We start from the raw sequence: 26,043 nt of genomic DNA, 5'->3' as shown, positions 1-26,043 counted from the left end.
CTGAAGCACAAAGCAAAACTACAGATGCAAACTAGATCAGAAAGCAATTCTGCGTTAACACAAACAAGCCTTTAAACATATACAGAAACACACAGAATTTACATGTGTTCAGTGTTTTATGCATAAATAGGTTTTGTTCTTGCAACCATGCTACAGCAACTCAAATCTTTCCAAAACAAACACAAGAGCTTAGCCCAGAGACAATCTTTACCTTTTTAGAAAACTTGCAGTTCTCCTCAGTGAAACGCTTTTCTCGGGGCTTGAATGTTCTAATACTTGCTTTTACCTTTAAAAAAAAAAAAAATCACATTTTAAAATTCATTATTTCAGGATCTTTCTCTTTTCATCCTGTGCATGATTTATGAGGAGCTGCCAGGTATACACAGTGATACCCTCTGCAACCCAGGCACATATCTAGTGGCCTGAAGAGCAGTGACAACACAAACAGTACCCCTGTGATGCCCCTTGATATAGGGGCCCACTCCACCATGTACATGCAATCCTCAACCCATGGGGGTCTGCAACAGTTACACTGGGTAAGGCTGAACTCACTTAAGGGCATTCAGAAGCTCAGTGAAAGAAACCCAGGGGACATCTTACAAAGGAATTGAAATCAATATTTTAAATCCTACACATTCGCTGTAGGTGTAAGGACCTTGAACTTCTCTGCCCAACACTGGCAGCAGCCCTGCTCCCCAGATTTTTGTTGACCAGCCTCACCATACCACAGGGCCAGCAAAGGCAGAGCTGCAGCACAGCCCACAATGGCCTTAATAAATAGGATTCAATTCAGTAAAGGCTGGAGGGCAAAAGCAATTGAGACTGACTCAGCCATCTAAAAAACTAAGTGCAGCATGTATATGCCTCATTAATTTTCCTGTCAACACCCTGGGAAGAGAACATCGTGGGTCAGCTTTTTGGGGAGGAAGTAGGTGTTAAAAGTAGTGTATAGTAATCTAAACATTAAGCCCTTTTTTGGCTGCTGCAAATGAAGCCCTGGTGCACAGTAATTGACACCTCCTTCCTAAGACGCCTGTGGTCACTCTAAATCCTAAAGTGCCTCTGAATTGTCCCATCCACCTAGATGGGCTGTCACATTATGATGTGCCAATACGTCCTCACCCGTGGTATGAAACAGCCCTCCATGACCCCGATGCAGTTCGACTGAACTTTTCCTGCTTGGCTGCTGGTTATAAAGGATCAGTTACCCCCTCTCAGGTTCACACATTTCCCCATTCCTTACACAAATGATAAGCAAAGAGAAAATATTTTAACTTACAGGATTAAATAGGACATCCAGCTCCAAGTAAATTACTCCTTTTGAAGCACGTTCTAAGTCTTTATTCTTCAGCGTGTAACAACTTTGTTTACCATTTCTGATCTATAGTTTGGGGGGAGAAAAAGCATCAATATTTTCCCAGCTGTAATTCACAATTTTAAAAGACACTACTAAAAAAGAGAAAAACACTCAAGCACAAAAATCCTCCCCAAACCCTGATAATATACTCAGAGCCTGAAATACAAAATGACCATTGGATTAGAGACCTATAAAATTGCAGATTAAATCTCTTATGGTCCAACTTTAATTTACAGACCTTGTACTTTATAGTAGAGAAGCGCACGCAATAACCAGTTTGAAAATTCTGCCCTGGAAGCCAGTGAGTTGATGGGAAGTAATCAGCCTCCGTTATTACAGGTTGAAAATGGATTTTTTCTTCCAAAGTTCAGAAAGAGCCACAACAACAACTTGCCTACCTACTGCACGCTCCAGTACATGAACCCGCTTCTTAATGCTTAGTTTATTGCAAGGTTGTCAAATTATTACCCAGGAAACAAACATAATCCAAAGAAATTAATCAGCTTAAGTGGAGTGAATGTTTATGTAACAAATGTTCAAAATTAACAAATTCATGTAAAAGACTTCTCCCCCACCCCACTCCCGGATTTGAATACAATTTGGTCTAATCTGCCGGTTGGCCCTATCGCATTAAATGTCTATAAAAACAACAACAACACCAAAAAAACTCCCTAACCATTTTGTAAACTATTTGGCTCAAATCAAAAGCACTCTCTCTTCAAAAAGTGATGGCAGAAATGTATTTATTATACACAGTAGGATATGTATTGATTAAACATTTGGCTTTTTAGGAAGCAGACCAGTTAATTCTAAACAGCAGTAACATAAAAAATTGCAGCTTACCAAAAAGCTACATTCAGGGACTGTAATGATCAAAGATTAAAGATAACAGAGGAAATTTGGGGGCATGAAATTGCAACCATATTTAAAACGGCTATTGCTGCTCTGGCATTTAGAAGAGGTACTCATATAAACCATGGCAGAAATGAGTAAGGAAAAAAAAGCTATAATGGGAACCAAGTGATTTCACATGACAAGGGAAAGGTCACTTTCCTTCCCAATGTTGCTCCACCCTTTCTGTACCAATTAGCTAGTCAAAGCATAGATGGCTTTCCTGGCTAAGGGTTGAAAGGGAAGAGGGCTCTCATAAAGACCAAGTTTGCATCCTCAGCGGTGTCCAAACAGGAACTCCAGCTTTTACCGTGTTCTCATCCAAAGCTTTGCTAAACTGGATTCTGGGAGTTGCCCAGCCATTTGCAAGGTCTATTTAATAATAGCAATAATAACAGGCATTGTACTAAACTGATCATGAATCTCCTCTGCTTTCACTGCAAGAGAACAAAAAGGGTTGGAGGCAAAGGATGCTGCCAAGAAAGTAGCAGGCAAAAGATTATTCAGATAACCTGCAGTCTCAAAGCAGCAAATATGCTGAAGTGCCTAGCCCCATTTTTAGGATAGACAGACATCAGAGGGTTCTCAGACAAACTACGACATAAAATAGTCTGCCTATCAGAAAGGATTCTACTTTTCTACTTCAACAATTCCCCCATCCCTACCCCGAGCAAGAGCAAAAATATTTATTTTTTTTTAAAAAAAAAAAAAGGAAAAGAAAATTGGATTTACTGATGTTGGAGATATAGAGCCAAATGAACTTGGCTGGAGGTCATTATCCCTTTCGTCCAAGGGGATGCCACCAGCAGCAGGTTTAGATTGTGAGTTGTACACCACCCAGCAGTGTTTCTGCAGAGATGCAAGGGTCCAGGCACATATCATAATATCATAGTTCTAGATTCTCCATACGTACGAATTTGGTGACTGAATTTCTGTGTGTTTTGGTTACAAACATTTCTCACAAGTTTTCATCCTTGCAATGAAATCCTTTCATACTTTGGTGTTAAGATCAGGTTTTAATCTGAATATATTTTTTACCTACATCTTTCAAGAGCATAGCCAGCCAGGAAAGACATCTCACATTAAGCTAAATTCACCGGGGAAAAAAAAAAAAAAAAAAAAAAAAAAAAAAAAAAAGGCAAGGCTGTCACTACTGAGGTGGTCTAGCATCACAGCATTCTGCACTCAAAAAATGCTTCTGACTTTGGGTATTTTTCACTTGCACAACTGGAGCTGAATCAAACATTTTGGGTGTGTCTATAAGTGTGTTTATACAGTATCTTTCAAATCAGCAACAAAATTTCCATCTCCATCATTCTTTGAAAATGGGCATTTGCTTGGAAAACTTTTTTAAATAGTATCTTTATTGTTGCTGCTATTTTGAAATTGGACAGGGCAGAAAATATTGCAGTGCAGATCCATTTCTGCAGTCAGCTCCATTTGGCATCCTTATTTCTAAATGTTTGACTTGTCTAGTAAAAGATGTGCAATTATAAGTCTAAGACTAAACATTCATACAGATCTCCTAGCTTTTGACCTTCAGGATTTAAAAAAAAAAAAAAAAAAAAAAAAAAGCACGAGAAAAACATTTCTTTGTTTCTTTCTCATGGCATTTCTCCACTGCATTTTCATTTGGACAAAAAGAAAAATCCTTGAAAAAAGTCAAACAAAAGTCTCTCTCAGAGTTTTGGCAATGTGCTAAGCCAGTGTGGTTCAGCAAAAGGTGTAGGGTAATACTAACATCCATGACTGCATAAAGATTAGATTGGTGGCATGTCTCATCTGTGCCCAGAAGAAAATATCCACAATAGCTTTTAATATACTACATTTTCATTGTATTCTGTTCTTAGTCCAGAGTTCAGATTCTGTTCAACATTTCCCTCTATCTCAAGAGGCAGACAGTCATATTAATTTCATTTTGGATCCATTTCTTTCTCCTCTCTGGGTATTTTTCCCCTGTATCTGCTATTTGCAAAGACTGCTTAAATGTTCTCTCCAGCTGTGGAAAAGGTGAGCAAATGTTGCAGCTTGGGCTAGGGTCCTAGAGTGAACCTAAATTCAGAAAGATCAAATTTCTTCTATCACCCAAACATCTTTCACTACATAACTGATCTCACTCACACTTCGCTCAACAAATAGTCCCAATAGCTGTGTCTAAAATAAGTTACCTTTACTGTGAATATTTAGCTATACTTATCTAAAAAGATAAACAATGGAATGCAAAGAATATTGAAATTAAAAGTGAAAATACCTACAGGATAGATCCTTGAAGAAACATTATCAATATAATTCATTATTAATGATTTTATGTATATATATTATATATATAACCTAATGGAATACTGATGACTGCGTTGAGAGGTTATTAATAGCATACAACATACCGGGGCTCAATCAACCACCAAGACCATTTTTATCCCATGGGCATTTCTGATATTTGGGGCATTTCCATGTTCTGAAGCACTCAGAAAGATAAAATATCAATCTTTTAACAGAGCAATTCACACTTTCTTCTGTATCATAGTCCCTTCTCCATACAGGACCATGCAAAGGAAATCATCAGCTGGAAGAAAAGCTAAATTCTTTGTGCACTTCAGACAGAGTCTACCTCTGGCAATGCTTCAACTTGCCTTGCCTTCTTCCAGCTGGAAGGAAACGTTCAGGTGCATGAGACTGCAGCACAGTCAAGGCCCAAAGTGCACCGGGTTCCTTTCAAGTGAATGAATATATTTGCTAAACTCTTCCCACAGATGTCCCCAGTAAAACAAATGTGACTAAACACAGTATTGATGTAGCCAGCCAATGCTAAATCTATTAAGCAACAACCTTCTGACCGCTTGGGAATTTTAATGAAATAGCGAAAGCTGAGATTGATATGACACAAAACACTGAGAAGACAGGACCCTTACGCAGCAAAGGGTGTTTTTTCATTGCTCTTGTCTCAAAGAAATATGGTTTAGTGCCTTTTTTTTTTACATTGATTTTAAGAAAACTTCACTCTGTATCCAGCTTTGATGCAGATTCAGTGTCATATATTGATGACCTGACAGAACAATGCTGGGTTAAACCTCTGTACATCAACACCCGTGACGTGTGGAAAGGGTAATGGCTACTCTCCAAGGGTAATTCATCTGAAGCATTTGGGACCCCTGATATTCCTGCTTGAGCTCATTGCAGATGCACAATGTCATACCATTCGCCCTGAATAACATAAAGCTGTCTTGTAATAGACACACACCTACTCTTATCAAAGGACATATTTCCCCAGGAAAAGATGAAAGCAAAGCACATATTTGATCCACCTGGACATGAAGAAAGAGTTTTTTGTTTCTCCTTAGGCTTGTAATGTATGTTGATTAGATTTTATACGAAATGCCCATTCATTCATCCCAAACTCTTTGCTCCAAACATTTCACTTTTAATAACCTTCTGTGGGATCCAAAGTAAAATGGAAATGTGGAATCTTGGCATAGGGTTGATGTCCAAAGACTAAACATGTATGGAGCTGACTGCTTGAAAGCAGGCAGCCACAGGCTTTCAGGCAGTGTGAAGAGATGTTGAAAGCCTCAGGAGCACAAGCCACTGAGGCCAAGATCTCAAGTGGTACTCAAAAAAGACATTCCCCTGTCAATACAATTTTCAATGAGAAGTGCATGGTCAAAGCAGAATAGTTCGTTCCAGAAATATGGTGTCCTTTTCTCTGTAAGAGATTTTGTTTTATTTTTACCAGCATTCTAAAATTTCTGGTCCATCAGAGGGGTAAAAATCAGAACAGACAACTCCCTCCACAGCTACCTGTGTGACATAAGTGCAGCATTTTCATGGTTCTCTCAAACTCTAAAGCTTTCTCCTGCAAAAGGCCGTACGTTTATGGTCAAGTGCTAAGTAATCACAATTGGCAGGTGCCTGTTCTCTGAATCCAGGCCATGTTTTAGATAATTTAGCTTGCAAAAGTCATGCTAGTTGTTTTCACTGTATCGTTGGCTGCCGACCTTGCTCAGCACTTGAAAACATTTCAGAGACCTCTTCCTGTTTGCTGAAAAAAGGGTGCAGCTGAAGTCTAATCTGAGCTGATAACTCAGCAGATAAAAAACATTCCAGTCTGCAATACAACTCTTCACTCAAAGGTGAGTTTCTTTCTACATAAAGATATGTGATATGCCCTGCTTTCAGAATTATTGAAGCACGTAAGCTTCCATGCCTCCACTAACTTGGAGCTTTCTAGGAGACAGGAGCTTCCAGAAGTAAAACAAAAAAAGACAGGGTCTTAAAAAAGGGAAACACAGTTGCTTTCATTAAAATCTAGAGCACAAATGAACACAGAGATGGAAAGGATAATTATTTGATAATTAGTTCAAGACCCCTAAAACCTACAAGATCTCTAAACCTACCAAACTCCTTTCTTGAAGCAATGAAGTTTTTGCCTTACTTCCCATTTCCCACATCACCTTCAATTTCTAACACAAAGGGCTGCTCTGTTCAGTGGCGTATGTGGTCTTCCCTCTCATTGTCCAGTTTCTAAGAAAGCAACCTCTCTTGTAGCCCCCAAAACTTAGGCAAGCCTGACTTTACAGGTCACCTTTGGCAAGACAGTGCTACATTTTGTTGAATATCCTGGTAGCAATATTTTTATTTTTTTTTCCCAGTGCAAAAGCCACTTCTGTGAATGTGTCTATTTGGAGCTGTGAACAGTATTTGAGATGAAGTCGCTTATACATGCTTTAAAAGAATAGAGTAGTTTGACAAAGAAAAGCAACAGGATTTAAAAAAAAAAAAAAAAAAAAAAAAAGGCGCAATAGATTGGTTAACATGGAAAAGTAAGATGCAAGCCCTGTATTTGTATTTAATCTTCCTGAAATAGCAAAAGGCAAATCACTATTTCTCTGTCTCTCTGTCCTCCACCTATCTGCAAATAGAGAAAATTCCAAATTCAGTGTAATGCTATCAAAATCAATGTGTCTACAGCACATATTAATAGAGCGGCATGAGAACCAAAGCAAATCCTGCAGTCATCCAATATTGCTTCATCATGCCTATCAAAAGAATGTTAAGTTTTATTTGTCACCTGACACTTTAAAGCTTTTCTCGTGTTGCCTACTCTTTTTACATTTCTTACTTTTTGCATGCCACAAACCTAGATCACAGTCAAGGGGTGAATGGAAAGCATGAACCTAATGTCACCATCCAAGAATTTTTGTGCATTACTATTATCTGTGTCTTACTGTTAATGTAATGATGAAGGTCTGTGCATGTTTGCAAAATGCCAGTGCAAGACTTCTGGACACATTTAAACCAAAGTTCTCCTTCAAATTAAACTCTTCATATGCCTCCAACATATATTCTATTCAAGGCTATTTTTCATTAAGAAAATGTAGTCATCCATGAACAGTTCCTGAAGTAAACTTACTTCATGTGCTGACAGCTCACAACTCATACTGGTGCATTTTTAACTATATCAGGATGTTGGGGGAAAACGCACTTCTATTTTCAAAATAGAATTTAGTGCAAACCAAATATTTCACCTGACTACCTAGGAGGCATTAAACCTGTATGATTTGTGAGGCTTCTTTGAGTCTTTAACTATTGCTCTCTTTCAGCATATTTATCTAAATGGTTCAAAAGGATACTTTCAAATTTATAGTGAAAATCACAACATACATTGAAATACTCATTTCAAGAAAAAGAGCTTAGAAAATTTCAATTCTCTGTCTGAGCAGAGTAAGTTAATAGGTGCAAAATGTTTTTAATCAGAAGCAGAGATGAATATATTTACACTAGATTTGACTGAAATAGGAGGCAGAGACGTTTGGATGGGAAGGAAGAAAATCAGTTGGCAAGGGAAAGCATAAACAATTTTTATTTTATTTTTTTTGTCTCAAACTTTGGACAAAAAACCTATGCTGAATAGAGTTTGGACGTTACCACACACATGCACTCCCCTCCTCTGCCTTGTTACATGCTTCCTAAGGGATACTTGACAAATGCCTATAAAATCAACAGAAAATCCAAATCTAACATCTTCTCACTGTGAGCCCACACAGCCTGCTGCCGATCATGCAGGCCATTTGGCAAGCACTGGATCTGCAGGAGAGCAGCTGCTCCAGCCACTCTCTTCCAGTAACATCAGAGATATGAGGACTTTGGGAAAAATTAACAAAGTGATCAAAAATGGAATAAAAGATGTTAAGAGTTTTCCTCCCTGTAAACATCAAATCATCTTTCATGCCAAACTGACTTTAATATTGTTCTAAAACTGGAGATATTGACAACTCAAGCCACTAAAATAGATAAACAGTCTAAAATATCCCCAGCCTAAAAAAAAAAAAAAAAAAAAACCTTGCAGTGCAAGGCACGGAGAGGAGTGCTGCAGAGCACATGGCAGCTTGAACACAGGTACATTCGTATCAAATGCACATATATGCACCTCACTGAATGGGCTTCTCCCCCGTTGGAGACTTAGGCTGTTCTATAAAGTCCCAAAACAGAGATTTTATTTATATATTTATTAATCTGCAGTGACTCCAGTCAGGCCAGCACCCAGGTTTCTGGGTGTACTGGTGGGGTGAGAAGCTCTGCCTGGCACTGCTTTCTGAGTGCAGCACTGTGGCAACAAAAGCTCGGTATTTATCCTGCAGCCTCTCCTGTAGTTTACGCATATCTTATCCCCAAATCCCATGGTGCCCACATTCTGGACTCCAGAACAGCTCGGAAAGAGCACATGGTGGATGAAAATAAACACAGTTTCCTAAAGAGATTCAGAAGCCACACCACTTTTAACTTGCATGCACAAGATATATACATATTTAAACACAATAATAACAAAACTGGAGCACATTAGCCTATTTCTTTACCACTATAAAGCATTCTTTAAGCTGGGATCATATTCTCTAAAATGGTTCAAGAGCTTTCTGGGCAGTTCATTATTTATTTGGAAACATCAAATACTTGTAGTTCAGCTTCCCCTCTCTGATCTTGATTGGTCTTACCTAAGCTGTGCCCATTTATTTCTCAGCTGACCATGAGGGGTTAATACGGTCCACTTTGATTTAATGGGACTTTGCTTTCCCTCTAGGAACCTCCCATTTCTCCAGACACTGCAAAGGTGGACCACCACTAACCTGTTGCCACAATACAGCCGTTGCTGCAGCCGCCCACCTTAAAGACTCAAAAACTCTTGTCTTAAATATATGAGATGTATACCAGTCTTTCTGCAGAGGTGAATATGCTTTCACAGGGATGCTTCTAAACAATACTGCAATTTTGTGCTCTATAATTTCAATCAGGATTCACCGGCTGCCTATTCAAGAGAGCTATTACCCACAGCATCACACTGTGCATTACCAAAAGGTTCACACTACTACACGCATCTCTCACATCATGTTATACATCGCAAGCATAAATGTTCATACAGGGCTCAACACAGTACTCGCTGCATAAATACCTGTCACACCGCCTCCTCCCCATTGCAAACCAGCTACAAAATGCTGCTTTTTCAAAACTCAAGGGAAACCCCATGCTTGAGGTTAAACGTGTGCTTACACAACAACTGGAGTGATATGAACACAAGGGTCCCGTGAGGCCTTTCGCCCCACTTAATTGATTTAACAAAAGCCAGAGTCTAGAAAGTTATTCCCAAACTTTACTGCAAAATTTACCAGAATCTTCTGTGACACTGCAAATACACACAGAGACTTGTTTACATCCTCTTGATCTGGTTTACTTACTCTATTATGACCAGCCTTGTTCCAAATTAAATCAGTCTTACCAAGCACAAAGCTGCTTTTCCCCATTGCTCTATTAATGTCTTTTAATGACCCTTTCATGTTCCCTTCTCTTTAGCTTGGCCTTTTTTGGCCATTTCTGAAAAAGCTTTAACTCTCCTTAATCTCCAGAGCAACCACTTTCCCCTGAGCTTGCTTTGTTTCCAGTTTTGATTTTATACTCCCATGGTAGCGTTCACTCTTCACATATTTGTTTACAGAACAAAAGCCACCAGTCTTTAAAAGCACTGTGGAGTAGAAAACACCCCTTTTAGGTAATTTTATTCAGCTGTGCCAATAACAACAGCTATCTCTAGTCAATCCTACTGTGATGTGCAATTACTTTCTTGGAGCAAGAAGAAGCAAGACAGAACAAAGACATGCATAAAACGTTACCTTCGGAAGATGATGTGGAAACATACAGAACAACTCAATTATGTTTTCAGACCTATACAGCATATAGCACTGATGAAGTACAGACACTTCAGCAATTTTCTTTCCAATCAACCAAATTTCTGCTAAAATGGGTTGGCAATGATTGTTACATTAAGGAGGACTATAAACATTGCCAACTAAGGCACATATAAATCACAAAACCTGTATTGTTTTGTACAGAGGGCAAAAGAAATGCAACTTGCTCACAATATTTGAGTGATATACATGGCAAAGGTAACTTACAGAGAGCAAAGGGATGGCAACTTTTCCAAGAAAATCAGGGGGTTTATCTCCATCTTCATCAAATACGGTCACTTCCAGAACATCATGAATATCTTTAATGGGGCTGTAATGAAATGCACAGACGAAAAATGATATTCGATATACATGCATAGTCTTCTCCACAAAGATCTGAGAACACTGTTTTACTAATTAAGTTTGTATTACCTTGGAGTATAAAACTAGCATTTAATTAAATTCCAAAAAATTGAATCAAATGATGGGTATTCCCCAAGCTTTCCCCTCTGTTGTAGTCACATAACTAGGTGAAGAAAATAACAACTACCAGTGACATTTGCTGTGCATTGATGTAGATTTTATGAGTGTAGAACTCCGCTCTCAGAGAAAGCTGGTCACCAAGACGTCCAGGGCTGAGTTCAAAATTAAGCTTCAGGACAGTAAATATACAAGAAAAATAATCCATGAAACAAATCTTACATAATTTCATTTGACTTGAGCTATTATTTTCCTTTTAACATAGTAGCAAAACCAATTACTTAAAAAAAACTAACAACCTTAATTAAAGGCCAAATGTACAATACTTGTGTTCAGTTCAGTGCAAACACTTGACCAGTGTTGCAGTAGGCACTCAATCCTGAGCACTTATCAGACTGTTAATAAATCAGAGTCTCATTTGAGAAAAGTTATATGCGTGCCTGGAAAAGCCTGGGTAACCAGAGATGACTTATGAGATGCATTCATTATCTCCTCTTTTCCTTTTCCCATGTGCTAGAATTAAAGAAAAAGGCATGTGGTATAGAGTGTGTCAGTTATTTAACTGAGTGCAGCCGTTCTACCCAGAAAGCTGTTTCAGAGCAGTTTTACTCCTGGGCCCTGTGCTTACGACACCAGGTTGTGGCTACTCGTGAAGCCGAGTCAGGACCTAAAAGCCACCTGGTTGTCCCACCAGCTAGCAGCCACAGCATGGTCTTCAACATGACCCACTGGTGGCAAAACTACCATGATACATACTGTTTACAAGATGCTGTCTTTAAAATGCATCAAAACCTCTCACTTCAGCAACTGTCCACATTACTCCACAAGCCATTACAATCTTCCACACAATATAGCTACCAGTGATATAAAATATTTTTTTAAAATGTGTCATACAGGTAAGTGCGTTGCAGAAAATCTAAATACGGTGGGAAGGGCTCTCTTGTGGTACTGAACTCTCCAGCTGAAATGGATTCAGAAAAATCCACTCTGCTCCAAAAGAAATCTAAGTCGTCAACAGCTTCTAAGGCGTTTGATCTCAATTAAAGTAAAAAAGCCCAAAATCTGAAGAGGGATGTGAGCGCCTGCCTGCCTTTGTGGATTTAGTGCTTAGAGTAGCTATGCAACAGCAGTAAGAAAGTTAGTGATAATCCACAGCTGACATTTCTGGGACCCTCAGGAAATACAGAAACAAATCGTTTCTTAAAAAATTATTTTGGATTCTTAATAGGTTTATTTTGTTGGCTGAACATCCAAAAAGACTCATCTGTTGGCACAATCTCAGAATAAACAATGATGAGTGGAAGCTTCTTGAGAACAGAGAAAGAAAGGACTCCAAGAGACATGCATTCAGCTGCATGCATGAATTAAACAGAAATCCAGCAAAGTACTTCTATCAAAGGGATCAGATACTTTTTATTGCGTTCACATTCAGCTAAGTGTTTTGGAATGTTGTTTTTGCAAGTCTGTGATTCTCAAACTGTTCTTTCAAAGGACAGGTGTAAATATCATAAATGCTCAATTGCTAGCCCTCACATTTGCCTTCGTTTCCACAGACTACTATAATCTTGGAGACATTTCTCCCACTCAGTTATTCACAAAAACCTTTGTCAGCAAAAAAAAGATGATAAAAAATTTCACTGCCAATGACTATCACTTTTTGTTACTAATGAAGTCACCCCAAAAAATGCACACTTTAATTATCTTTAAAATCCAAGCTTCTTATTTAGGTTAAACAATTTTTGACTAGTTTAAATTCGTAAGATATAACAGGAACAACGTGAGCTCTAATTTTCTGCTTGCTTACAAATTAAATTAGGTATTCTACCATGGTTCAGTGAAACATTTTATTTTAAATTATGGAAAACGTAGGCGTGAGTATCTGGTCTCCACTTTCTGTTATATTATCTCTTAGATCCAGATATGACTCCATTATGTCTAGTCATGATTCTTCCTATAAATACCACAGTAATTCTTCGTTTAATGATTTCTATTAATAAACTCCATGCAAGAACTAGTAAAAGGCAAATGCTTTAATTGAGTTATATTTGATATTTCTCCAAAATCCTCTTCTTACTATGAAAAAATGACATATCTTAAACTTGACCTTTGTATTTTTCCAAAGTCAATAGCTTTTATAGATAAGTTGCTAACTGGCATTTCAGCATGTTTTCAAAAGCAATCCACTTACAATGTGAAAACTTTGTTCCACTCTGGGTTGAGGTTCTTGTAAACAGTGTGTGTTTGAAGACTGTCATTTCCCAGCTCCAATACACAGAAAGGATCACTTTTACCTAAGGAAAGATCACAGTGAAATTAAAAAAATAAAAGTGGACCAGATCTTTCTTTGCAGTATGGCTGTGGAAGTGACTGACCAAATAAAAATAAGACCCATTACAACAATAGGAAATTGTCGCCTACTGTTGGAATGACTTACAAAACAATAGCACCAATGCATCATCAGTTCTGGAAACAGTAACACTTACCTTATAATTCATTCATGTGGCTTCACTCAAATACTTGAAATATGAAGCTTATAGTGAATAATCTCTAAATCTTTATAGCAAGAAAAATCTGCTCTCATTGACAACTACTCAGACAACAATATGAAAGCAGCACTGTGTCTGTACGTCCTCACCCAGGTAAGTGCCAGGGCTTGAGTTACAATTGTTTTATCCTCTGCTTAGAGTTTGTGGTCTTCTCCAGTTGGATAGAGGAGTACGTACTCACACCATGAGAAAAGAAGCACAGTGTTATGTCTGCATCAGCAGCATTTCTTCAGTCAGTTCAACGTGAGCAAGTCCTTGAAGATATGTATACCCTACGTAGGGTCACAGCTTAAACAAAACTCAGCAACAACTGAAGATCCAACTGGAGAATTCAGGTGTGAACCAGGTAGTATATTTCAAACAAACCAAAAACAAAACCAAAACAAACTTCCTCTCAAAAGGAGAATGCTAGCATGGAACCGGTTATGATGAAGACATGTTTGCTAATTTTTTTATTTTATTTTATTTTATTTTTGATAGCTTACATTACATGAATTTGTAGCTTTCACAACTTAACACAGCTCAGTAGTTCCTTTTATCAGTGTGTCTAGCTCAATATCTGATTTAATCTCAACTTCAGTGTTCATGCACAACTCTGACACACACACACTCCAGCCTTACTTTTATGCATGCAGCAAAGCACGTCAGCAATGCAAGGATTTAGACATCAGACAAAATAATAATAATAATAATAATAATTAAGCAAAAGCTTTCTTTTTCTTAATCATTAGTTTTGGTATTATTAATGCAGAGATTTTAAGGTCCTTACCATAATAAGAAATTTATAAAATAAAATTGAATCATTTTAGTATGTAAACAGTGGGTATTAACTAGTCAATATTGGTAAAATTTAAAAACCATGTATATTACTAGAATCTATTTTTCTCCTTTTCAGCTTACATGCCCATTCCCCAGTAAGCAGCCCTTCAGAGAAACTGCTTGAAATGCAAACTGGTATATGCCAAAAACAATCCCACTGTATAATTTGGTATTCTGAATGCTATTTTTTGGTCAGTGAGCAAATGCAGTGTTTGAGAAGAACTCTCATGCGTACATAGAAAACATCCAACAAAGCAGAAAAAGTCATTTTCATGTCAACAAAACTATTATCTAGGAATATAAAAGTATGGAAGGCTCAGCCTGGGCTAGCCGTGGCTGAAGAGCTTCTACATATCTGATATATCTGCATGGAACAGCATGGATTTTCAGAATCACTGTTCAGAATCAAAGCAGAAACTGTGATGTTTTCTGATAGGTATTATAATAGCAGGATAAGAACTTGCAATTAAAATCTGTAGTGCCAATATGTATCAACTAACAACAGAAATCCCAATCGCACCAAAATCCAATATTTATTATAGGAGCAAGTAATAGGCTGTAAGGTAGAATAACACTTCTGGTGAGTTGACTGGTCTGCAGTTTATGTACCCTAGACATGTGACTGCTGTGGGACAGGACAAGGAGGGAACACCACCTGCTCAAATGGCTCCCCTATTAACCCTTGGAAATCTTCACACCTCCTATCGTCTCCACAATTATTCCTTTATCAGAATTTTAGCTGGACTTTGAATTTACTTTTATCAATAACAATAAATCTGAGCAGTCTCCCTGGCAATGCAGGAAATATGGCACTGCTCTAGGAGGGCTCTATTATGGAAACCCATAATTGCTGCACTAATCATTTATGAATGGCTCAGAACAGATAATTAATCTTTATGTCTCTCATTTCACGATCAGAAATTATGCTATTTTTACCTAAAATGGCTGCATCCTTTTGCAATTTGGTGGGTCTATTACAGCATAATACTAGGATATTTTCAGCACTGCCATTGAAAAACAATTTGTCATTTGCTTCATGAATCAGGCTCAAAGCCTGGGTTATTTTGAATATAATGACAGACTGAGTAACCTTTTACTTAAGCAGAATTTCATTCTCTGCTATGCACAAGGAATGTGTGTCACATACTCTGTATGAAAAGTCTTTGAATTGCAGAATCAAGAACCTGTGTGTGTCTTCCAATGTTCATTATCCACCCACATGTTCCTGCTTAAGTACTGAGGAAAAGGGGGCCAAATCCATCGACTGATGCAACTGCATTAGCATCAGTGAAGTTTTCCAAAGGGTACATAACCTCCCAGGCTCAATTCTTTCACTCAACACTGTCTGGATTACAAATGCACCTATTTCTAGATATCCCTAGTCTTGTGATTTGACAAAAGTTCTGCTTTGCTGTGGTACAACATCTGTACAAGCTACCTTTACTTGGCAGGGTTATTTTTGTTTTCAAACCAAGTTCTTCAGTTTTTTAAAATACTAGTATCTGCAGTAACCTTTTCTTCCTATACAGGGTTAAGCAGTGAATTCAAACTGAAATAGTATCATGGTTAATGTTGGGTTTTATCCTTTGGTCCTTATTATAGGAGCAATGTTCTCTTATGTTACACTGTCTGCATAAATACCAGAGCATTTTCTCTCTAGCATCTTCACTGCCTTTTACAACAAGTTATCTTAAAAAAAAAAAAAAAAAAAAAAGACTATGTCAGCAAATACACAACACACAATGTTGTGTCTGTGAATTATATGATGCTGCAAAATACAGAGGGGAATTAAAAGGTCTCCAGAATCCTGGAGAAGATGATAAAAATAATAATATCAGACAGTTGCTACAGAGAAATAACAATTCTCTATCTCTTCCCCAGAGAAACGATATAAAATTGTATTTTTAAATGGTGTTAGTGTCCATTGCTGTCAGGACTAGGCACAATGTGAGGTAAAACACAGTGGAAGATCTATCCTTTTCTTGGAGTAAAAGCTGTGAAGATCATTCCAATTCGAAGCTTCAGACAAGCTCTAGGAGAAACCATCACACTCTTCCCCATTAATAGGGATCTTTCTTTATCCCCCCCTCTAGCCCCCCAGGGGACTGCCTGCAGTGCCACCCAAACCCACACACTCAGCATTGTGTCAGATGCCCCCAAAATTCTTCCCTTTATTCATAAACTCACAAGACACCCAACAAAATGTGAAGATGCTCCTGTGCAGGCACCATCACTTTATATAGTCACTTAGTTTATATATTGTCATTTGAAAATACAAAAGTGACAAATGCAACATGGGCATTTCCCATATCACAGTTGTCACAGATAAAATCAGAGAAAAAGTTCATGCTCACACAGGCAGCTTTTCTAGAGCTGGACTTGACAACCTGTATCAAGCTTTCCTTTTCCTGTTGTAAGGGCTAAATGCATTTTTGTTTCATTTGACACCATATAATTCCTACTGCAGCATACACAAGCTGGTGACATGCTGTGCCCACCAGCCACCAAGTCTCCTTGAACAAGCAGTAGAAAACAGATGGCAGCATTTGATATACATCTCCTTCGGTGTAAATACAGGCAGCCTGAAACTTGCTGCACTTCTCCAATAAGGCTTACAGGAAGCAAATCAAATCCCATAGCATATTCAGAGGACCATTTACTTCTGTTCCAACTATCTCATTTCGTATTTCAGAAAGTAGGTATACAGGTGAGCCACGGTGTAATACAAATTTGATCAGGACATCCTAAGTTACTGGCCACGTCGATCAGATCTAAAGGGGAACCAGAACTCCAACCAGTGGACCTTTCCTGCATATTTGGGGAGTGAAAGTCAAAATCATTTGGTATCCCAGTTTCTTGGGGTGGGTTTCGCACTACAGAGAAGTGATCAGAAAATTTACTTTCCTACATTTAACTTACAGTACTGCACAAAGTGTGAATAACACTCAGAACACATTATTGCATCATATGCTGAAAAACAGAAATGGAATACCTGCAAAATCTGCTGCCAGCAGGTCAACTGCCTTTAACACTTTCACCTGTAAGAAGCCCACGTCCTTTATGTCCCGAAAGGAGTTCCTTATACACTGTTAATAAGAAAGCATTTAGTTTAGGATGTATATTTTTAATTCAGTAAGAAACAAATTGATGAACTATTGAGAAACTTGCATTTTTATACTTATTGATATTTCTACAGCATTTCTCACTGCAGAATAACCCTGTGTTTCATGACAGCCTAAGACAGCATCTCCTAAGGAGATTCTCAGTTCACTTAAATTATACATTAATTTTGTAATGGAGATTGGAATGAGCCCTGCTTATTTATGGAAGTATCATGGAGTTGGACTCAATGATCCTTATGGGTCCCTTCCAACTCAGGATATTCTATGATTCTATTATCTGTCCATTAAAAAAAAAAAAAAATGGACATAGCTAGATCTGAAGAACTAGTAGAGATTGGGAAGGTAGCACACTCAATCAGGAGTTCTCAAAAGTATTAGCAACTTGATTAAATTCATCATACTTCAATCTGACAGCCCATTTTATAGAGAGACAGGTTTCTTCCTTCTTGCTTAACATTATAGGTTTGAAGTATGGAAGCCATCATATGCCAATCCTCCAAAAGTTTGAAGTCCAGAACGTAACATCCCAAAAGAGAAAAGAAAGCTAATTGCTCTTCTCTCTTCATGGTATTTAGTCTCTCATTCCCCATGATAATATCTTAATACAATGCGAGTTTTTACAATTCAAGTTTTCAAAGGAAAGTTTTAGCTTAAAACTCAACAAATACAAGCAGCCAAATTGCTCAAGTCTATCTGCCCTGCCAATCTCCTTGTCATTCTAAACATAATAACTACTCCATGTAATAGTTTTCTCTGGTAGGAGATATGTTATTATGACTGGACTATTTCCCCCCCTCTCTTTCTTTTTTGGCTGCAGTTTTGACTACTTTCAAGTATAAAGGGAAAAAAAAAAAAAAAAAAAAAAGGAAAAAAACAGCAAACTCACGTAGCGCTGTGAAATCTGTTTCCTTTCACTGGGGTCTCCCAAAGGGCAGACACAGAGATCGGAGATGGACACTCCCGTACATGGAGCAACAGCAATCAGCATTAGCAGGGACCCCGGATGTTTTTCCAGAGGCAGCTCTAAGCAATTGGTCTGCTTTATTGGCAGGGCAGTAATATCAACTTTGCACCTAGAACAACATTATGAGTTATTATATGGGTTAATGAGTAAGAGAAGACGGGAAAAAAAAAATAAATATATTTTTTAAAAAATATTTAATATCGATTTCAGTAGCAAACAGGCATTAAAATCTTTGTGGTGCTAAGCCGCATTTTAACTATTGATGTGTGTATATAAAATTTGAATTGCTTGTTCAAGATCAAAAGAATGCAAAAAAAAACAACCTTGAAATTAGACATGGGAAACAAATCAGCCAGTTTCCATTGTATTTACTGTCAGTTTTGCTTTCTGGTTCACCTAGTGGTAAAGCTGAGGTAAAGGGTTTGGTCTGCTAGCTGTACAGTAGGAAAACTTAACTCTGGTCTGCCTCACTTCCCCTCTAAAATACCCTAGTGCTTTGTGATGGATTCAAAATGCAATTTTATTTCACCTGGGGGAAAAGAAAAGGGGCAAACACAAAATTTAAAACATTAGCCTAAAATAGATTAGTTTCTTTAAAGTCACATACTCCATTTTATGCTACATTATACTGTATGCCCCAATCTCTTTTACAAGCCTTACTAGAGCTACGTATTCAGTGTACTGTTATATTTCCCAAAGGGAAGGATGATCTTAAAAGTCGTCCCCCCCACCCACCCCTAGCACACAGCATGCATCATTAGCCTGATACTGAAAAAAAAAAAAAAAAAATAAATATATAAGTATATATATATATATATATATATATATATATATGAAGAGAAATTAATCAAAGATAAGGATGGGCTAAAGGAGAGATCAGCAGACAACCAGTTATATGTGAAGGGAGCGGTTAAATGCCACAGAAAGTCTAATCACTTTGCTCGGCTAAATGCCTTCTATTTAGAAGTCCAGTAAATGGAGTGGAACTTTTTTGAACCTCTGTGGGGCTTGGCTTTTAAGAACGAGCTGAACAAAAGTTACAGATGAAAAGAAAAAAAAAAAAAAAAAAAAAGAAGGAAGGAGAAGCTTTGTTGCCACAGTGCAAGCGGAGTCACATTTCTCAAAGGGACGGCAAGTGGATGATGGAGAGAGAGAGTTTTCGCTCCGCTTAATGCCTGCCGACAAGTTTTTATTTAAACTAAACTTGTTAAGGTGTTGTCTTAATAGGCTAAAATTCCACAGGGTTCCCCCAGGTGGGTTTCTTCTGGGTAAATGGTGCATGTAGTGTTCCTGATTGATCCCATTCCAGTAGTAGAGCTGGAGCAGTTTATACCCATCTGCTATAAATTGCATGCTTTCCGCTTCTTAACAGCCTATTTTCTGTGAATGCTAAGGGGGGTGAAAAAAAAAAAAATCCCAAAACATTTCAGCCTTAAAACCCAACAAGCTATGTTATGAAGCAAAAGTCATTGCTCTGATGAGTTTGTAAGTCATCCAGGAGTTCTGCGTATTAAAACCCAGCTCTTTGTGTAAGCTGCTTCTGACCAGAATCAACAGGGATGGCTTTGCCTTAAATATGCTCTTTTCTCATCACCGTGCTGAGCATACAACAGGTTGCAAGTTTACCCTTATTAACTGCTTTCAAGTGCTTTGAAAGAGAAACAAACCAGGAAGAGTACCAACACTGCTCAGCACGTAGGCTGCCTCTCAACACGGTTTCCAAGTATGAGAGGTTGCATTTAAAGCTCATTGCTATGCCTAGACACTTCAGAAAGATATGACAAGAAAAGAAACATCAGAAAGGAAAACAACAAACAAAAAAGGCAAGCATTTGAGAAAGACCTTATCACTTTCACAACGCAGGTCAACATCACCTTGGCTGCTTTAACACAGTTGCTCCTCCGACTGCAGCAGTTTTACTGATACTGTAGGTATCAGTGCAGAAGGGGGAATGCATCATTATCTCATTTTTTATTTTTATTTTTACAGATGAAGACATTGAATCAAGGAGAGGGGAAAACTCAGGGTCACCCAGCTGCTCTGTGGTTTAGCTGGCAACACCGGCCACATCTCCCACATCAGCATTTCATACGCCACCCACTCAACAAAGCGTAGAACTGGGAAAAGCTACATTTGCTTTTTATGTTAAGAACTTTCCATGGGGGAAAGAGAGAGAAAAGACAGCTCTTTTAGACGACAGTGCATCTCTCACCAGAAGATAACCTCAGAAATTTCCCGTATCTCAAAGGCAAAGTTAAATATGATTCTCGTTTGTTTTGGCAAATTGGAATAGTTTCACTTATTCAAAGAATTTCATTAGCCAAAGGTCAAATAAAAGATTGAGTATAAGGGTGTGGGGGCAGGAGGGATGCACATGTGGAGGGGAAAGCAGCAGGAGATGGAGTATAAGCATTTCTTCCTCAAATCATGTCTGATTTCCGTGCAAACTAACTTCCTTAAAACATCTGTGTTCACTCAAGGTGATGGTATGCCTCTATTTTCTTCTGAGGAACTGAAAAGAATATCCACATTTGCACTTGCAAATGGCAAAGGGCTTAAGGAAAAAGAATCTGTTTCATGTAGGTTAAACAAGGTAATTGATCACACTGTAAAGGATGCATCTTGGTAAAACAATTAGGCATTCAATTTGCTATATAAATTCAGCACTTTACACACAAGCACTTCTACACTACTAAACAGAGTCTAATGATTTCAAAACTATTTCCCCCCATCCTCCTGAAAGAGAAACTCTTCTTTTCCTACCTTCTGAGCTTTATATCTGATAGACCACGTTTCTGCCTTCTTTTTCCCCACAGGAAAATTGAAAGAAATTACGGTGATGGGCACAGCATAAAACTAATGGAGACAATCCCTTATTTTTTGCTCAGAAGGAGCCTGATCTAAATGCAAGGGGCAAAACTATCAGATTATTTGCACCTGAGGTGATGCAAATGATCTCCTGAGTTAAATTCTCAACATAGCAATCCCATCTCAGGACAGGACAGCTCTGCTTGTTGACAACTTTCCCTGAATTACATATTAGATTCAATAATCTTTCTCACACAGCGATATGCGTGATCTACAGGGGATACAGGTCTGTAAACTAAGAGCACATTGTGAAAACAAATGTACCACCTTTCTTACCACAATTAATTAAATGCTTTCCTTCCTTTTATTGATCAATATAGAGGTCTAAGCCTCTATATTGACCTCTAGTCCTGCAGAGGATTACACCACCGCTTTAGTTTTCATTTATGGTTGTTCTTTCGACTTTTTGACTTACAGCCTTCATCTTTACTGAGAAACCCATTCTCCCCCCGCCCACCTTTTCCCCCCTTTTTGGAATAGATTTTGAAGAGATGCAAATTTTACTTGAGAACAGTATGTACTAAATTTGGAGTTAGCTGTTTAACTTTATCAGGGAAGGAAATGTTAAAATTTCACTAAAAGGTGCTGGGCTTAACCACTCATCAGTAGTCGTGGAGTTACATTACCCAATCCACAGTTCATAAAATTATGATAAGCATGTGTCTTTAACGATGTACCTAAGTATATAAGATAACACCTACACAAAACATTGCCTTTTTTTTTTCCCCCCTCCAGAATTCTTGGAGCCCTTCACAAAAGAGGTCAGAATCACTATCACAGTAGACAATAACGTGTCTAAGATTAATATTTGGAAAGGGATTTCAAATGCCACAGGTGTCAGAGAGGCATTATGGTCCTATTCTGACTGATTCTAGACATAAATTAGGTGAAATTTACATGAAAGGTTTGCTCCCAGCCACCAAAATTTTACTGCTTAATCCCAACTGCATGGCCTTTAGAACAGATTTTTCCTGGTTGCAAAGACACCATTTAGCAGAGGCATTCCTCAAAGATACCAGACACACTCCCACGTCATAGCTCATCGTCTTAAGGCTCGTGATTTTTGTAAAAGCTCTTTCTTGATGTAAATTTGTGGAGAAAAGAACCACATTCTGTAGTATTTTTTCAAAGTGTATTTCTTAATGCAGAAACACTCCCTAACAACTTGGCATAAACAATTTAACTCAGCCTCGACAAATTCTGCACACGTTAACACCTTTGTTTATTAATATACATTAACATCATCTCCTGTTTATAGCATGCCTCTTATCCCAAAGGACACAAAAAACATTCAGCAAATGTTACTAGCAGTTCTGTGCAGACTAAATAGAGGGATTATTTCATCCAGCACCAAAATACAGCCACCCCTCAGTGTCAGACTGGCAGCTGAACCACTCAGTGCTGCAGTATATTAAGTGAGGAAGAGAAATTGGATCCCGTTGGAAATATAAGAACAATGTAGGTAGGCTGAATGTAATAATTTAGATTGCATTGCGCACTGACAATGAGGGTTCACTTCATGATCGGAGAAGGGTGACATGAAATCACACCGAATGCTTTCTCACTAATTCAGAAGCAGACAAATGCCCTAGGTGTTGGTGTTTCGTACCAAAGGTCCAATAGATTTCTTATTCTATGTATTCCATAGGCTTCAGGTCCTATTTCAATAACAATATTTTACCTTAAAAACAAATTATGCCTGGGAAAAAAAGACATGTTCCAAAGGGTTTGAAGGATCCATCCTACACGAAATCCCAGGTCTAATGGAACTAACAGGAGTCTTTATCCTACTGAAGTTCAGCAAAGTGGATCATCAGAAACGACTCTACCTTGTGCATCTCTTCAACTTCATTTTAATATTAAAATATATATGCTTTTTTATTATTTTATTTTTATAAAAAATAGATATAACCAACACAGTCCTGCCTACACAACCTTGGTAGAACATAATGATTTTTACTCTATCCATAAGTTAACCACAGAATTATTAATTAACACGCAGCAAATTTTGCCTTTTCCCTAAAAATATGCCAATATTATTTGGGGGCATACTGCTATATGTAATGACTGAATATAACCCACAGACATTTTACTAGATCTTTCTCATAGGGAAGTTGTGAAATCCAGAAATTTCAAGACTCAACTTGGAAGTCATGGAGACAAATACGGCACCTCAATTCTGTTTTTCCTACAGAATAATTTTCCAGATTACTGCACTTGAACCACTCATAAAAACATCATTTATTGGGCATCAAAAGTTTCTGTATTGTACAACATGGCCGGTTATGATGCATTTCTTACTTGTATTTGCAATTGCTCTTTAAAATCTAGTATACTTTTTTCCTGATGTGATGCTACAGTGAAATCACTGTGCTTAAGGCAGCAACAGCAATATTTTCTCTCTGCTGACAGTAAAAATAACTTAAAGATAGATCTAATACACAGAGGGTTTCCCATTGCTGAAACCTTTAATAACACCACTGTTCATAGAATAAGCAGTTCACTGATCATTTTTTGCCACCCTGAACATCACCTGCCTGAAACCAGTAGGAAAAGAGGAGGAAAAAAATAAGGAAATTCCTCCACTGTCAGGGAGACAGAACTGAGGCAAGCCACAAATGTTGCTATGTTTCTTAACTCCAAACAGAAAATATCAGAAGTAATACAAGTAACTGTGAGAATGGAAGGAACAGATTCATCTCCAGCCACTTCTCCATGTGATGAACAGCATTCATCCAGAAAGCATTTCCTGCTCTGCAAAACCACAAACATTTGTAGAGCCAAAGGGCATTGTTCTTTTCAGTGAACAGTTTCAAACTATTTGAATACTTAAAGCAAGAGAGCGTTCTTATTAGTTGCTGCTATTTGGTCAGCAAGTTGTGAAATATTCAGGTGAGTATTTCATAGCCACATAGCCACGTGAGAATGCAAACAATTGCAGACAGCATCCCTGCCCCTAAGAATTTAGAAGCTGGGGCAGTGATCCTGCAAGTGCACAAAGCACAAACAGACCCAAGCAGGGCTCTGATAAATTAAATGGTTCTCAGTGCTGCTGTATGTAGCCAGCAGTGTAGATAGTTTGGACAGATCAGTCTAGATGCCTACATTGCAAGCCGAAAGAAGAGAGGACTGACAGGAGGAAAGACAGAGTTACCTCTAGGAAGCCAAGACTGTATTTCTACTGTACAAAATAGGACATAGTCAGAGTGGACAAGAAGAATCACGATTTAACAGTAGAAACCATATTCTATTCCCATTAAGAAATTAAAATAAAAGGTTCAACAACAAGCTGCTGATGTGACATAAAATATAGAATTTGAAATTATAATGTAATAATTCAGTGGGACAAAATCAGGTATAAATTATGTGAGAGAGATCACCTATGATGTTGCCCCTGAGAACGATGCATTAAAACAGCAAGAGCTTGTGCAACAATGCAAGGCACCAGCCTCACATAGAGGTCACGCTTTTGGGTAATCTCTTCCCCTTTGCCACAAACAAAGCAGACCTGGGACCCATATGCAAACAAGGTTACAACACCAAGGCGCAAACAGAGAAAAGGCACACCAGCTCGACTCAACAGGAGCACAAAGGTCCCTAAGCTGGCACCAACCTGAAACAGCAAAGCAGCCCTGCAGAGAGCAACAGTGGCTGGAGCAGTATCACCGTGCACGTGCAGATGAACACTGCCTCCTTGCTGCCACCAGCTCTCCCAGAAACTGCTGCCACTGCACTCCCACGATATTTTGGATTTTATAGTCTGCATGTGCAAAGACAGCTTGGGTGTCTATGCTTTCAGGTCATGGCTAATCAGTTAGCCAGTAGTAGGTTTTAATAAACATACGTTTACAGAGGAATACGCACATGATCAGAGTAAGGGGAGAAAAATACAGTATAATGCGGGTAATGAAAATAAATTGATCAATTTAAAATAATAAAAATCATATTACCTTTTACATTTAACCCTCCCTCTGAGAAAAAAAAAAAAAAAAAAAAAAAAAAAAACTTACGTTCCCAAAAGCTCCTCATGCTTTTTGTTATCCTTTCTCCAGACCTCAATGTCCAACATATCCTTCCTGTCAGAGAAGTAGTGAAAATCAAACTGTTCCCTCCACTGAGGATTTGCACTCTTACACAGTGTCTAGAAAACATGCAGTTATAATATTTACTTTTCTTAAAGGTACTTTTTTCCACAATAAAGCACATATCAATTATTCTACAACAACAAGGCCAGATGTCAGGGCATCAAATACTAAGAAGGTCATTCAAACCAAAGCTCCATAGCCCACCACACAGAGCCTTGTCTTTCCTACAAGCTCTTTCCCTTCTTCCAGTAAAGATAAATATTCAAATGTCATCTCAGTGAATGGCTGGAGGAATGCTGAAATGCAAGATGGATCCACCAGCTCCACTTTCAGTGGACCACAGTCATCATTCACTATCACCCATGTTGGAAGAAATCAAGAATAAACCTGAAGACAATCATCTTAAAACTGGTTTGAATGAATTCAGGAATTCAAACAAGTATTTTTCCTATTTGGTGTTAAGATATAGGCAAAGTAGCAACAGCCTTGAAAAATATTAACATCCAGTTATTTTGGTATCTGTAAGTTGTCCCTCTGAGTACAGTGAGAACTTTCACATGTTCAGGTTACTCTGAGAACACAAGTATTCACCAGACTGGGACTTAAATCACTTGCACTACACTCACCACGATCAGCATGCCCACTCAGAGAACAAGCAACAGGATTAGCTGGACCATGATGGATTCATCCCACCTTGTCTG

The 26,043-nt window shown here is 38.2% G+C and overlaps 1 protein-coding gene across 10 annotated transcripts in view; it reads right to left on the bottom strand.

Annotated features, from left to right (window-relative positions):
• MCTP2 (multiple C2 and transmembrane domain containing 2) overlaps positions 1-26,043 on the bottom strand; it is a 153,065-nt gene that overhangs the window by 46,518 nt on the left and 80,504 nt on the right. For 9 of the 10 annotated variants that reach the window (XM_035336133.1, XM_035336131.1, XM_035336135.1 and 6 more), the window contains 7 exons: positions 25,268-25,398; positions 18,312-18,498; positions 17,296-17,389; positions 13,127-13,229; positions 10,687-10,789; positions 1,280-1,381; positions 212-286 (listed from right to left, as the gene is read on the bottom strand). In XM_035336133.1, the coding sequence (XP_035192024.1) occupies positions 212-286; positions 1,280-1,381; positions 10,687-10,789; positions 13,127-13,229; positions 17,296-17,389; positions 18,312-18,498; positions 25,268-25,398 (795 nt within the window). The remainder of the gene's footprint in view (positions 1-211; positions 287-1,279; positions 1,382-10,686; positions 10,790-13,126; positions 13,230-17,295; positions 17,390-18,311; positions 18,499-25,267; positions 25,399-26,043) is intronic. The other variant, XM_035336140.1, reaches the window with a different exon arrangement.

This window comes from Oxyura jamaicensis, chromosome 10, assembly GCF_011077185.1.
Source record: "Oxyura jamaicensis isolate SHBP4307 breed ruddy duck chromosome 10, BPBGC_Ojam_1.0, whole genome shotgun sequence".
NCBI classification, from domain to species: Eukaryota; Metazoa; Chordata; class Aves; order Anseriformes; family Anatidae; genus Oxyura; species Oxyura jamaicensis.
Note: the sequence above shows the minus strand (reverse complement) of the source record. Positions and strands in the feature narration are given on the sequence as shown.